This window comes from Microtus oregoni, unplaced genomic scaffold, assembly GCF_018167655.1.
Source record: "Microtus oregoni isolate MIOR12 unplaced genomic scaffold, Mior012 000036F_ref0000092, whole genome shotgun sequence".
Taxonomy (NCBI): domain Eukaryota; kingdom Metazoa; phylum Chordata; class Mammalia; order Rodentia; family Cricetidae; genus Microtus; species Microtus oregoni.
In genome coordinates this window covers 14,476,913-14,491,800 of record NW_024543095.1, presented here as the reverse complement: position 1 = coordinate 14,491,800, position 14,888 = coordinate 14,476,913, and the positions used below count along the sequence as shown (strand labels likewise).

General features: G+C 48.7%; 1 protein-coding gene across 4 annotated transcripts in view; it reads right to left on the bottom strand.

The window, feature by feature from the left end:
* Positions 1 to 479: 479 nt before the first annotated feature.
* The window catches only part of Mta3 (metastasis associated 1 family member 3), a 127,666-nt gene continuing 113,257 nt past the window's right edge, over positions 480 to 14,888 (bottom strand). For 2 of the 4 annotated variants that reach the window (XM_041631061.1, XM_041631062.1), the window contains exons 17-18: positions 5,334 to 5,525; positions 480 to 3,763 (exon numbers count right to left, since the gene is read on the bottom strand). In XM_041631061.1, coding sequence (XP_041486995.1) covers positions 5,368 to 5,525 — 158 coding nt within the window. In that variant the 3' untranslated portion in view covers positions 480 to 3,763; positions 5,334 to 5,367. Of the gene's footprint in view, positions 3,764 to 5,333; positions 5,526 to 9,170; positions 9,414 to 14,888 lie in introns of those variants that run through there. The other 2 variants (XM_041631064.1, XM_041631063.1) reach the window with 2 other exon arrangements.

Genomic DNA, 14,888 nt, shown 5'->3' with positions numbered 1-14,888 from the left:
CTCCACTTACTTTATCCTATAATTGCCTCGGCAGGGCAATTGAGGCAGTACGTTCAGTCACCTGACATGGCAGCCCTGCACCAGAGCACGGCAAGTTCCTCTGCACCTCCCCAAGCACCCCAGCATGTGTCCCCAGGACGCAGCGTTAGCCACAGCTGTGCAGAAGTGACTCTGGGTGACCAATGGGGCGAGATCGGCCTCTAGGCCTAAGCGACACAAAGTCATTTATTTGAGGGCACAGCTTCCTGAAGCTACCACATTCTCAGGATGTGGCTGCTGAGACGATAACAGCACATTCAACCCGGGAGAACGGTGGCTGAGAGTTTGGGGGTGGTCTGTTACCTCTCCTAGACCCTGGGAGCATGCAGTGGCACAGAGTCCCATAGATGAGGTCCCCCAGACACCAAAGTCTGGAGGGAGCATGAGCAGAACCACCCGGCTGAGCCCAGTAAAAGACACCGTGACACCAGGCAGGATTTTCAGAAGTTTATTGGAAACACAATACAAACTGACAGTTTCTCCTACAGACAGGCCACACTGGCTTGGCGTGGGAGAGAGTTTTCCCGAGCACTGAGGCCTGCTCTGGTTAGTGCTCGTGGCAGGGGGGAACCAGAGACTCAGAGGAGAGGAACAGGCAGGTGGGGCACACGGAAACCAGGACATGGCTTTCCAGAAGGAAGCACAAGGCAGGGTGCTTGGGTGGGCAAGTTACTTCAAAGGAAAGCAGGGACAGCTGTGAGGAAAGGCTTTCTCTTCCTCCCAGTAAATCTCTTTCCTCCCCAGCAGGATGAAAACCCAAGCAGGCTACTCCTCTGCCTCCTTCCCCAAGGTCTCAGTACTGCCAGGCTCTGCAGACACAGCTGTACCTGCTGCAGGGATGCTCACCAGCCATCCCCTGCTCTCCTCTGTTGCATGCTGGGAGCTGCGCCTGCATGTTCCCAGGATAGTTGGCTTCTGGCTGGAGCCAGCTAGTGGGAGGCACCCACAGAAATCTATAGGGCAGGAGGAAGAGGCCAAGTTCCTTCTCCCCTCTCTGACTCCTCATGGCTGTGGCTCCTTCCCAGTGGCCCTGGCCTCTTCACTGTACTTCCCCTCTCCCCTACTGTTCCTGCTTCTGTACAAATCCTAAAAAGAAGTTTTGCTTTCCTGGCTGAGCCCTGAGTGACAGACATTGGGCCACAGACAAAGCAGTACTGTGGGAGCTTCCAGCAACTTCCTTTGGTCCCTTGCTTTTGCACACCCTTACTCTGTCAGAGAGGTGCTAATGTCTGGGGACAGAAGGGAAGCCCTGCAGTTTCTTGTATCCTGCCTGGGGGCCTAGCACTACTAAAGGCCTGTGAAGATACAGCCTCAGTTCGTCTACTCATCTGCTCACGGAGCAACGGGGACATGCCATTGGCACACACGATGGCAACACTATGGGCCCAGAAAGGCCGTGATGGGAAACCTTCTCAGCACCAAGTGCTCAGAAAGGCAAAGACAAAAGACGGGGTCCCTTAGAGCCTCTCATATTTCTCCTGGAGCATTTCTTCAGCTTTCTGTGTCTTCCCAGTTACCAGGAGCAGCAAGTACACTTAGTTATGTAGGGAGGGTGGGGCTGCAAGAGCCAGCTCGCACATACAAGGAGAGAAGGAACATTCTGGATCCATGGTGCTCAAAATAAGCGGGGCTTTTCCCAAAGCTAACTGTGACCTAGGCTAGGGCAGGCCTCCTGTGCCTCTACCAGCCCTGCGGAGGACCTTCTCCGGACCTCTTGGACTTGGTAGAGAGAATGAGGCCTCCGTCATCAAGATGAGTGTTAGCATGGTGAGCAGTCACCCATGATGTGACAGGGTAAAAAGGAAGGTGAGCAGGGAGGCAAGCATTTCTCCCTGTGTCTGAAGGCCACATAGACCCAGGGCGGGCCCAGAGACAGACAATTGTGTTCTTTCTTCCTTTTCTTTAGAGAGGGAATACCCCAGTGCTCCACCTCTTGGGTCTTTTCCGATGGGAACTCTATAGGGAAACACCAGCCACTTGCACATTTCCTGGAGCACCGCTGACCCAGCCCCCCCCCCCCCAAGCCATGGCCCAGCAGTAGTGCCAACTTGTCATAGCTGTGTAGAGGCCTATGACGAAAAGCAATTCCTAGCCAGGCAGTGGCAGCACACACACCTTTAATCCCAGCACTCAGGAGGCAGAGACAGGAGGATCTCTGTGAGTTTGAGCCAGCCTGATGATCTGCAAAGCAAGTTCCATGACAGGCTCTAAAGTGACAGAGAAACCCTGCCAAAAAAAAAAAAAAGGCCCAAAAGCAATTCTTCCCCAGTGAGAGTACTGGGAGAGGACAAGGGACAAGGCAGCTGGAACTCTGACATTGTCCTCAACCACACACCCTTTCTCTCTGCTGCATGGAACACAGACTTCCAGATTTCACCCCATCATCTTGGTGATAACTTATTCTTCTCGGTGGGTGTGGGGAGGTCAGTTCCAGCTGCAGTCACTCTGTCCTGCAACCAGCTGCTTGGAGTACCTCCTATCAGCCACCGGAGCTGCTTCAAGCCCCAAGCCCCAAGGTGGCCACAAGGTCAGACTCCAATTGTCTATCACAGTGCTGGGACTCTGGGCTCCACAGCCTGTCCCTGCTAATGGAGAGGTGGCCACGTCCTCTGCTCAGGGACTTACTTTGGTGACTGCAGTTAAGTGTGGAGGCTGACAGAGGAGCCATCTGGGATGTCACTGAGGGCTGCAGCCAGGGCAGTAAAATAGGCAGGTCTCCAGGGGCCCCTGTATATATGCTCACAAAAATGCAGGAGAAGGAATCACAAAGCCATCTACATAGATTCATACCTACAAATAGGATTTCTATCCTTTACCCCACCCTCAGGCCCAACGGAGTCTACTTAAAATAAAATGGGGAGATTTGTGACCCACTAAAGGACCCCTCCACTCCGGCTATAGGGCTCTGTCAGCTGATTTAGCTATAAGGGAAGAGGGCAGTAAGCCAACAGATTGTCACAGTGATGTGCACGCTTGGCGTGATTGACACCTGCTCTCTGCAGAGCTCTCCAGGACCAAAGGGAAACCAGTCTAACCCCAGTTCCTCTCCAGTGACAAAGCAGATGCTGAGAGTCACTTGCAGGCTGGCCAAGGTCAAGAAGTGTCTGTGACCCAGACCCTGTGGCCCACAGAGTGGGGGAGCAAACCCTGTAAGGGTGCGGATAGGAAACAGTAATTTCCCCAGTGAGGAGAGAAAGGCAGCTTACGGAGAAAAAGCCAATAAATACAACAGCAGGGAAGTATTGTGAACAGCAGAAACACGGGCACATTCTGAAGGGGAAGCCACTCAGAAAGACGCCGCATCCCTCCTGTACATAATTTCACAGCTGGAAACAGTAGGACGGACACATGCAGGGCAGTGGGACTCCAGGCTCTCAGCAGCTTCCTTGGCTGAGCTAGCTGCTCCTGGGAGCTGGGAACTAGGAAGCAAGGAGGCTAGTAGCTCTCTGCTTGTCTCGGTTCTCAGACAGGTCCAGTCTGGGACAGCAAGGTCTCCGGGAAGCAAGCTAGGTGCCACTGGCACACACATGGAGTCGCAGATGGGAACTGTGCACTCCTACAGTTTCTTCCCTGCCCCCTGAGGCCTCCAAGGGCTGTACATGGAGCTCTCTCACTGAAGGGGCCACCTTTTCTCCAGGCATGGCTGTGACCACCAGCGGAACAGTAGGTCTTGAAGGACAGGATGGAATAGGGATAGCTCAGTCGGACACGCAGCATGTAAGTTCTGGAGAAGGGAAGAAACAAGATCAAGGCTAAATGGTTTCTGGAAGTGGAAACAAACTAAACCCAGAGGGCAGAAGCCGCCCCACCATCAGGGCAACTGCCAGGGAAAAGATGGCTCACAGTATAGTTTAGAGAGAGACCAAAGAGAAAGTTCACCTAGGTCAAGAAAATGTCCAAGTGACACAGAAGCATCAAAGTTAAGCTTTGGGTGCTGGTGCAGTGGCTGCTGGTGAGGCCACTGCACCCCTGGCCAGTGGTTCTGTGTTCATCCACAGAACTTCCGGAACTTCCTGCCGATTTGGAGGAAGTGAGCACACCCACCTGGGAGCAGTCCACACCGTCTTCAGCCGCTGTAGTCATCATGATGTCAACCCTCAGGGGTTTTAAACACCCTCTGCAGGAGACACTTTGAGCCCCAAGTGTCTCAGTGCTGACTCTGTCAACACTGCACATCTGGACACGTGACAGAAACGAACTGAGCAGCAGACATGGCTGCCAGCATTATCACTGCTGTCTTCCACGACATAGCAGGGTGTGGAGGATGCCTGGACATTTTCTCCCATCACTCACTGCAGCCCAAGCAGAACCAAAATGTTTACTTTTACAGGTTTGATCCTGAGGGACAGAGGATGGGGCTCAGCTAGGGCATCACTTCATGAGAGTTCTGGGAACACATACGCATAGCCTGGTATCCAACAGGGACTCATCAAACGTGTTAAGAGGCTCAAATTCGGTTCAGAATCAATAAACAGCTACTTTCCTGGTTCTCTTGTGTGTTATGTAATTGCTTTAACCATTGCCGGAACCTTAGGGAGATCAGAAAGACTGAGTACTTGCTTAAGGCCACACAGTGAGTACACCAAAGGCAAGATTTGAACTCAGATCAAGTTTTTCCCACTCCACTGGGCCTCCCATTCTCCATCCAGCCCAATGTTCTAGTAACAGCCCAAAAAGAGTATATTTCAATGTCTGAGTTATGAGTGTGCCAACATCTCACAGAAGTCTGCTCCCACACCACCAGTGGGAAAGGTGTGGACCCTGTTATTCACTCGTCCCAACAGAAAAGGACCCCCTGCTTGAATGTATTACACAGAGGCCATGTTTCTGACCTACCATGGTGAAATTTTGCTGAACTTACCTGTTTGGTGTTCAGAGCAACCCTCTCTGTTAGCTGTTTGCTCGGAATATGGAGTCCAGGCTCATACCCACTTTCCCCACACTGGCTGAGACACACCACCTCTAAATATCCCAGCGAGTCCCAGTGCTCACATCGGCCCTCATGGGGCTGTCATTTCCTTCCTTCCTTCCTTCCTTCCTTCCTTCCTTCCTTCCTTCCTTCCCAGACCTTCCCCAGCCCCAACACATTTCCCTGAAGCAAGAACAGTGGGCGCCTTCAGGACTCCAGGTACACAAGGCAGCAGTAGCAGACGGCCCCAGGAAAAGGTCTAATCCCCAGGTCTCCTTCCAAGCCTAGAGGTAGCCTGGGTCATTTCTCTTTCTGCTCATGCGCAAATGTGTTCATCTACACTGGCCACTTCGGCCATCGCTAACTCCGAATCATGAGCACTTACTTTGTTTTCTGCCAAATGTCCCCTATTGGTTTGACTACTCAGAAGTGCTTGAAGCCCGTGGACTCGGAGACTCTGCCCTCTGACCAACGGATGCCACAAAAGCAATCTCTTTTACAGTCTCTAGTTGCAGGCTTCCGAGTTCATGTCCTCCCCTTCCGAAAACCAGAGAATTCACCATCCGAATCTTGGAGGCTGGAAAGCAGATGGCGAGTGAGACTGTGTATTTAAGAAACTAGACCCGGGCCAGTGAGACGGCTCAGGAGGTAAAAGGCACTTGCTCGTGTGCAAGTCTGATGACCTGGATTTGATCCCTAGAACCCAGTGAAGGGAGCTGTCCTTTCTATGTGTGGCCTCACATATATGCATGTATGAGAGCGTGTGCGCGCACACACACACACACATGCACACACAGGGGCACAAACACACACACACATGCACACACACGCGCGCACACATGCACACGCATGTGCACAAACACACACACGCACACGCGCACACACACACACATGCACACACACACATGCACACGCACGCGCACAAACACACACACATGCACACGCACAAACACACACACGCACGCGCGCACAAACACACACACACGCACGCGCACACACACACACACACACACGCACGCACATGCACACACACATACACGCACACATGCACGTGCCCAAAAGTTAGACCTAAGGCTGACTGTGAACCTGAGAGCCCAGTTCAAAGAGTCCTCAAAGGGCTCAGAAAGTGATACCAGGATTGGAGGGGGACAACAGAAGTAAGATGAGCTGACAGGGGCTGGAGAAGCACTCCAGGGCTCTCTGGAGCCCAAGCCCACGGGCAACTGACTGCTTCCCACCACGGCTGTGTATGTCTGAGATAACAGGTGTCAAGTGCATTTGAGAGAGCAGGTGAGTGGGCTTTAAGTGGTGACCCTTCAGCCGCGTTCCCGGGGAGCTTCCAGAGTGCAGGCAGCTGAGCATGTGCCCTCTGGGGAAGACACAGGAGAAAGCTTCTCTGGGGACTCCGAGGAGTGCATGTATCAAGATGCTGGCCTTTGGAGCCACTGAGCTACCACTTAAACTCAACACCCCAGTGGGTGTTTCCTGCAGTATTGCAATACCCAGGGCCTTAACCTGTGCTAGGCAGGCACTCTGCCAGCCCTCGGGCAACAAGAAAAAAATCTGTAACTCAAATGCTAGAGATCAAACATAAAAGCCAAGACATTATCAGTGTCCTCTGGGAAGCAACAAAAGACTTTTCATAAAGCATGAACAGCAAGATTTTTTTTTTAAATTTTTAAACCAGGAAAGCCAAGGTGGCGAGGCATGGAAGGGTGATGGTATTCTGATTCCTGGAATGGTAGGTTAATTTATATTGGACTAACTCTTCGCCCAATCAAATCTTGGCAAAATTAAACAAACAAACAACAACAACAATAACAAAATCCCCCAACTCTTTGGAGGTAGTGATGAGGTTGTGAGCCTAAGACAAAGGGGGACTAGGTGAGGACTACTCTCAGCTGCTGGCTTCCTGCAGCAATGACATGAAGGAAGCTCACTCAGGTAGAGAGCTGTGGTCTAGCCGGGATAAGTCAGCAGAGGTGAGAGTTTAAGGCTGTCTATACAGCTGGAAACTGGAGGAGGACACCTTAAAAAGGAAAAGGACTTGGGGAGCCCTCAGATGTTCTTATACCCCCTCCATCACAGGCTTGTTCCTGACCTGTAAGTATAGAGGGAGGTACAAAGCTCACTGGGCAAGATGGGAGGGGGTTTCAATAATTTGAGAGGGACATTAGCAGCACCTGTGTTGGGAAGGTAGAAAATTGGGAGTTTAATTTCTACCGACTTACAGGGGCTGGGTTAACAACATTTTCCCCACTGAAAACCACGAGGCTAAGCAAATCTAAAGATCTCTGCTCTTTAAACCAGTGATTTCCAACCTTCCTAATCCCACAACCCTTTAATACAGGTCCTCACGTTGTGGTGACCCCCAATCATAGAATTATTTAACTGTAGTTTTGCTATGATTATGAATCATGATGTAACTATCTGTATTTTCCAATGGTCTTAGTGACGCTTGTGAAAGGGTCATTTGAGAGGGTTGAGAACCACTGCTTTAAGCCTCCAGAGATGGCTCAGTAGTTGCATGGGGGCCAGACTTTGGATCTCCAGAAGCTACAAAAAAATGCCAGGTTGGCATCATAGTCTGTCTGTAATCTCAGCCTTGCAAAGGGGATATGGGAATACCCAGAAAGAGCTGGTTAGCAAGACTAGTCACATTGGGCTTGATTGAGAGCCCCTGCCTCAGTGAGGTGGAAGAGTTGCTCATGATTCCCAACACTGACCTTGGCCTCCACATTACACACACTGGTAAGCCCATACTGGTAAGTCCACACACATGCTAGGATGCACACACATCACACACACTAGTAAGCCCACATGCATGCCAGCACACACACACACACACACACACACACACACACACACCCCACATCACACACACTGGTAAGCTCACATGAATGCCAGCATACACACACATCACATACACTGGTAAGTCCACATGCATGCAGACATGCACACAGACACATGCACCTCCAACCTCCACATCACACATACCTGTAAGCCCACATACATGCAAGCACGCACACAGACACATGTACCTCCTCCCCCTGTGGAGAATGGAAAAGGGTAAAAAATAAGAATCAAGGTGATTCCCATTTATCGAATTGCTAGAGCAAAACTGAAGACATAGCAGAGGAAATAGAAGCCAGAGTCTCTGCAGTTTGTCACTCACGGTGACTGGTATTCTACGTATCAGAGGAGAAGCAGGAAAATGGAAGAATAACCAAAGGGAAGATGTCAGTAGAAGATAAAGGGAGAGTTAGTTGCTAGAAGGAGCAGTCACAGAATCAAACCATCTGCTGTAAACATGTTAAATAAGCTATAGAGAAAGCTGCAATGGCTGACAATGTGTTGTGGTTCATTCTTTCAAGAGATTGCGTCTCACTATATAAACCGGCCTTGAACTTGACATGTGCCTACACGAACCCTGAACTCGTGATCCTACTGACTCAGACTGTGCGGGGATTATAGGCATGTGCCACCATGCCTGTCCCTGTTTCAGAATTATAAAAGGAGGGGCCAGGCATGGTGGCACACCCCCTTGATACCAGCACACCAGAGGCAAATGCAGTTGACCTCTGTGAACTCAGGCCAGTCTGGTCTACATAGAAAGTTTAGGCCAGCCAGGGCTACACAGTAAGACCCTGTCTAACATATAAAGAAATAAACACATAAATATCAAAGGACTAGAGGGACAAGCATGGTGCACACCTTTAATCCCAGCACTCAAGAGGCAGAGGCAGGTGGATCTCTTTGAGTTCCAGGCCAGCCTGGGCTACAGAGATCCAGCCTCAAAATTTAATTAAGTAGCTAATTAATTAAAATGGTAACAGAATATCCGTTTATGGACTTTTCAAACCTGTGATGGAATGATGTGCACTGGCCTTGGGAGTGCTGTTTGAGTCATTTCATTTCAAACTTAATAAAACAAGAGAAAGCTCATTAAGAAGCACAGGCCTGTGGTCACAGCACTCAGAAAACTGCACAGGAAGATTGAGTTTGAGGCCAGAGTGGGCCACACAGTGAGACTGTCTCAAGAGAAAAAAGAAAGAAAAAGAGCACTTGGCTAGCATGCAGAAGGACTTGGGTTCGGCACTAAGAACTGAAAAGAGCGACAAACTGAAGATGCTGGAACAGGATGTTCGTCTGACACGCATGAGCTCCTGGGTTTCATTTCCAACAGTGCGAAAACAGAACGAACACCTAAAGACAATTTTCATTACATTTTATTATTTTTAAATATTTTTATAAAATTTTCATTACATTTTATTAATGTGTGTGTGCGTGCGTGTGTGTGCATGTGTGTGTGTGTAGACATGTGCGTACCACAGTGCACGTGTGGCGGTCAGAGGGCACTTGCAGGAGTCGGTTCTCTCTCCTCTCACCATGAGGGTCCCAGGGGTCAAACTCAGGTCACAGGCTTGGTGACAGTGCCTTTACCTGCTTAGCCACCGTTCCGGCCCTAAAAACAATTTTTTTTAAAAAAAGAAACGGAAAAAAAAAAAGAAAAAAGAAAAGTGATGTGGTCAAACTCATATATATTAGAAAAAGAGGAAAACTATTAGACAAGAAGTGATAGCGATCACCTATTAGTGATAAAATGTTAAAAAGACATCAAAGGAATATATGCATATACACACACATGCAGCAACAGAATTTAAAAATATATGAAACAAAAACTGACACACTAATGGGGAGACAGATAAATCTGATCGGAAAGTTAAGCCGAGACAGTTTTCCAGAAGCCGGAGGACCTCCAGGCACGAGCGTGTCAGAGATGATCTGATCGTGTCAAGCGAGGTGAGATCTGCCCACTGTGGGCGGCATCAGAAAGGAGACTGAGTGTGTTCACTCTGTCTTCTTCCTGCTTCTAGATCTCCTGTGACCGGCTGCATCCAGCTCTTGCTGCTTTGACCTCCTTCACTATGTGCCCTCTACCCTGGAACTGTGAGCCAAATAAACCTTCTCTACCTTAAGTTTTCTTTGTCATGCATTTTACTGAAGCAACAGAAAAAGAGACTAAGGCAGATTTCCCCCATTTCCTTGCTGGAGCCTTTAAACATTGGTTTCTGGGGTTGATATTTACTTACCGGGACATCTACGTTCAATACTGAGAAGTTGAAAAATACCTCATGATTACTGCTCTTTGACAGACCCTGGTTACGTTCCCAGCACCTACACCCATCTGTAACTCCAGTCCTAAGGGAATTTGTCACCCTCTTTTGGTCTCTCTGGGCACCATGAACACCGGCGGTGCACATACACACATGCAAGTAAAACAGCCATGCACATAAAAAATAAATAAGTCAGGCGCGGTGGTGCAAACCTTTAATCCCAGCGTGTGGGAGGCAGTCTGGGGTGGATCTCTGAGTTTGAGGCCAGCCTGGTCTACATATCAAATTCCAGTATGACCAGGACTACATAAAGAGAGCCTGTCTTAAAACGAAGAAGAAGGAAGAAGAAGAAGAAGAAGAAGAAGAAGAAGAAGAAGAAGAACAACAACAACAACAACAACAACAACAACAATAAAATATTTTTAAAACCAAACATGGTGCAGTACTGATATCCAAAGAGCTGCTTAGACATCTGTGCCTTGTCATTGATGGTGAGACTAATCTAGGTAAACCTTTGAGAAACCAAATCCCTTCCCTGTCTTTGCCTTCTTTGCTTTTCCAACATCTAAAGGCTCTCATACTTGAGACTCAGCTCTCTAGCCTGAGGTTTCCTCCAGGAAGGGTTACCAAGGTGGGGAAATCCAGGGACAGATTGAGTTTAAAGGCTTCAGTAATGACCTGTGAAGGTAAACAACACTTAATTGAAGAAGTCAGCATGCGCCCTCACATCTATCACTCTTCCAGGACCCCCACATTGAGGGCTCCAAATTAGTCTCTTGGGAACACACTAGTATTTGCTCCGGAGACAGACACGTGTTCTTTGGGAGACAGTGTGCTATCAGCAAACTCAAGCACAGGGATGGCCAGTCCGGGATCCTTCCAGATATTCTAAAATCCCAGGCTGCCGATTAGTCATGCCTAGTGTACTTGGGTCTATCTTCTTATACAGTCCCTACCCCTGTGGCTTCACAGCCTGTGGAAACATCCACGATCCTCAGACAATGATCCAGTAGCCTTCAAGCCCTCTCAATACACTAGGATCTACACCATACTGCTTCACCTTCAATAAACGCTGGCCAGATGACCCTCTGGACTTTTCTTGTATGTGCCTGGCTGGACCTGGGGCCACGTGCACAGTAGGTGTTGGGGACTGTGGACCCCCAGGCCCTGAATTTTCTATGACCCTTTGCCTTGTTTTCCTGTGCTTGCAGCTGTTCTGAGCAACTTATGCTAGCAGCTGCCATTAGCTCGAGACCCTGATGGCAGGGGAGTGGTTTCTAGTGGCTTGCAGCTGAAGGATCCCGAGAGCTAGGACGTGGCCATTGGTCAGGGAAGACCCAAATATAAGCTGCCCTGGAACACAATAAAGGGACATTCTGAATATTCTTGTTTCAAGGATGACCCATGTCTCTCTGTCTGTGTGTGTGTCTTTTCATCTCCAGGTCCTTGCCTGACTCATGAAACCGTCTGTAGTGCAGGCTGTACATTACAGGCATAGTACTGTAGTACACGCAGTACAGGCGCTACAGGACTGTAGTACAGATGGACGCTACGTAGGCAAGTGACCTACCACTGTTCCACATTCCCCAAACTCCTAGTTGCCCGGTCTGGCCTCTACATTGCCTCTGTTTCCCCAGTGTTGGGATTAGAGACATGTGCAGCCACAATCAACCTGTGTAGTGGCAGGGATTAACTCCGGGGTCTGCAGGCACTCTACCAACTCGGCGACATCCCCAGCCTCAAACAATGCCTTTTAAATACAGAATTTAGAATATATACTTAGCCACGTTATGACACTGCACCTGAGACTAGAAGACCAGAGTGAATCTAAAGACACTTCACCTCCTTCTACAAGCAATGTTTTAGAACATTCAAAAAGAAAACTGTGGTCTTTGGAAATGACATACAATTGCTGACAGAAGGCAGCCAGGGCCCAAGCATGCCTGGGCGTGCCATCCGCTGTCCCTGGCAGTCTATTTTTATTGGCATTTGTGAAGACAGCAGATGCAGTCCCAGAGCTCCAATACTGGTACAGTGGCTCTCGCCACCACCCTTTTCCCAGAGCCGGGATGCCAACAGTTGGACTTGTTGAATCCTCGGTTCCACAAACAAGCCATGGAAAGGACACTCTTCACATCCCAGATAATAATTTTGTGCTTGGAGAGCCATCCCAAGTCGATACCTTCTCCAAGGGAGAGTTTGATAAGTGACATCACTCAATTCGGAAGACAAAGAACAATCTAGAGTGTAGCAGTATGCCTCAGGGGAAATAAGCCAGGAGAGAGAGGATTTAAAAGGGGGCGATTACACAGTTCATCACTTTGCCTGCCCAGCTACTCTGGCTCCACCCCCTATCTCTTTGGGACCTACTACTTTGGTTTCCTCAACACACGGGTCTTGCTCAGTACCCCTAAGACAGTAATCATGCCATCCTAGACAGAGGTTGAGGGCACCTCCAGCTGTGCCCATGGTCAGTATCATTCCCTAGCAGGATTTTCCTCCAGGTCCACATGTGATGACGATGGAGCCACAGCATGCAACCATAGTGCTATAACGAAAGGCCACTGGACCAACCAAGGTCCAAGCATCTGACACGGGTGGGAGGGGACAGCGTCTTCCCAGGAGGTCAGGGGAGGCTGTGAGGCTTACTCAGTCCATCTGCTCTCTTCTTTCTGGGGTTTTTATTTTTCAGATTTAGTCTTCACTGTGAAAAACACTGCTGTCTGAAGATCTTGATGTTCCATCCTCTGCTGTAGGTTTCTAATTATACAGCCTAAAAGCCAGCAAGCCCTCTCCAGAAACTTAATTCCCATCTTTCTTGCTCCTTAGAATTAATTAATCAAAGGCAATTTCTCTGTAGATGCCACACCCCCTCATGTGCAAATATACACAGAACATAACAACAATCTATCTCTGCTTCCTCAGGAGCTGGGCCTGTAAGGGAAAAAGCTCTGAGTGGTCCCGGAGCCACGGTAGGGGGACCACACCTTTGGGCAAGAAATAAAGATAGCTGGATGTGTAGCTCAGTAGTAGATCACTTGTGTAGTATGTGCAGTGTCCCAAGTTCAGTTCCCAGCAGTGGGAAAAATTGTGTGTGTGTGTGTGTGTGTGTGTGTGTGTGTGTGTGTGTGTGTAGCTAGGGCATGACATGGCCACTACACTCATGAACTCAGAATAGCTGAGGTTACCTGCACAAGAGGGGACCATGTTCCAGTGAACACTCCCCACTCGTGCTCTTGCAAGCCTGGATAATTAAACTCACTGGGTCACAAAAACACAGAAGACAAAAAAGTAGGAGGGGGACATGTTGGGAGGAGGGGAGTCAGTGGGAAGGGGAAACAGTGGTAGTGAAGATGACCCAAATTCATTAAATGCATGGATGAAATAGTCTATGAATAAAAAAAGAGATATAGCTATAAGGAACAAGTTGACATTTAATTTATATATGATATATAATTCACAAGACAACAAAACTGGTTGTTATCTTAGCTTTCATTTTTCAAAGAAAACTTTAATAGCAATTTTCCAAGTCTTTCTCCTCCTTTACTTGTGATAGAATCTCATGTAGCCCAGGCTGTCCTCAAACTTTCTACTAGGCAAAGGAAGGCCTCGAACTCCTGACCCTCCTGCTTCACCTCCAAAGTGCTGGGATTAGAGGTGTGCACTGCCACACCCACTGGAAGCTAATCTCCCCCCCCCCGTATGTGTATGTGTGTTCGTGTATACATGTGCATACATGTAGATCAGAAATCTACCTTGGGTATCATTCCTTAGGTGCCACCTACCTTTTTAATATTTATTTATTTATTTATTAACTTATATATTTTTGAGACGGTGCCCTGGAGCTCATCAAGTAGGTCAGGGAGCCCAAGGGATTGGCCTCCCTTGAGCTGGGATTATGAGCGGGTGTATTAAAAATTATTTATTTACTTTTTTATGAATATTTTATCTACATGTATGCCTGTGTACCACAAAAGTGCCTGGTGTCCTTGGGGAAGGTCATGCGATCCCCTGGAACTGGACTTAAAGATGGGTGTGAACTGCCATAAAGGTTCTGGTAACAAAAGCCCAAAGCTCTTCCTCAGGAAGAGTGGCCAGTGCTCTTACCTGTTGAGCCCTCTATCCAGCATGTCCTCCTCCTCACCCACCCACTTTTGGTTTTTACACTGTTTCTCTGTATAGTCCTAGCTGTCTTGGAAATCACTCTGTAGACCAGTCTGGCCTTGAACTCAGAGATCCGCCTGCCTCTGTTTCCTAAGTGCTGGGATCAAGGCGGGCACTAGCACACCCAGTTCTCTCCACCCCTTTTAGAAAAGGTGGGTTCTGGAGATCAAACACAGACCACTACACATGCAGGACTAGCATTCCTACCCACCGAGCTGCAGCCCCGGCCCTGGAGACAGAACCTGAACACTACTCAACACCAACTGTAGGGCAGAGGCTGCAGGGAATTATCTGGTTTAATTTAAATACATTGCGCCTTCTTTTCTTTTTTCCCTGTCCCTTCTGGACACAGGAATAGGAATGCTACCGGGGGCAAGATACGGACGGGGAGGCTGCAGAGAGTAGAGATAGAGAGGACAGACTTTATTAGACATGTACTTCACAGTCTGAGCAAAAGGCAAATGGAACAAAACCACAAGATACCAATACCTACTATGTTTTCCTGTGTATTTGCCAACACTCATGTCTTACACCCAGGAAACATCAACATATCCCATAAAATGCCTCACACAATACACCCTAGGGTTCTTATTCATCTGGAAGACAACACAAGTTGGGAGTTCAAATCCCACTGCAGCTACTTGTTAACAATGTGACCT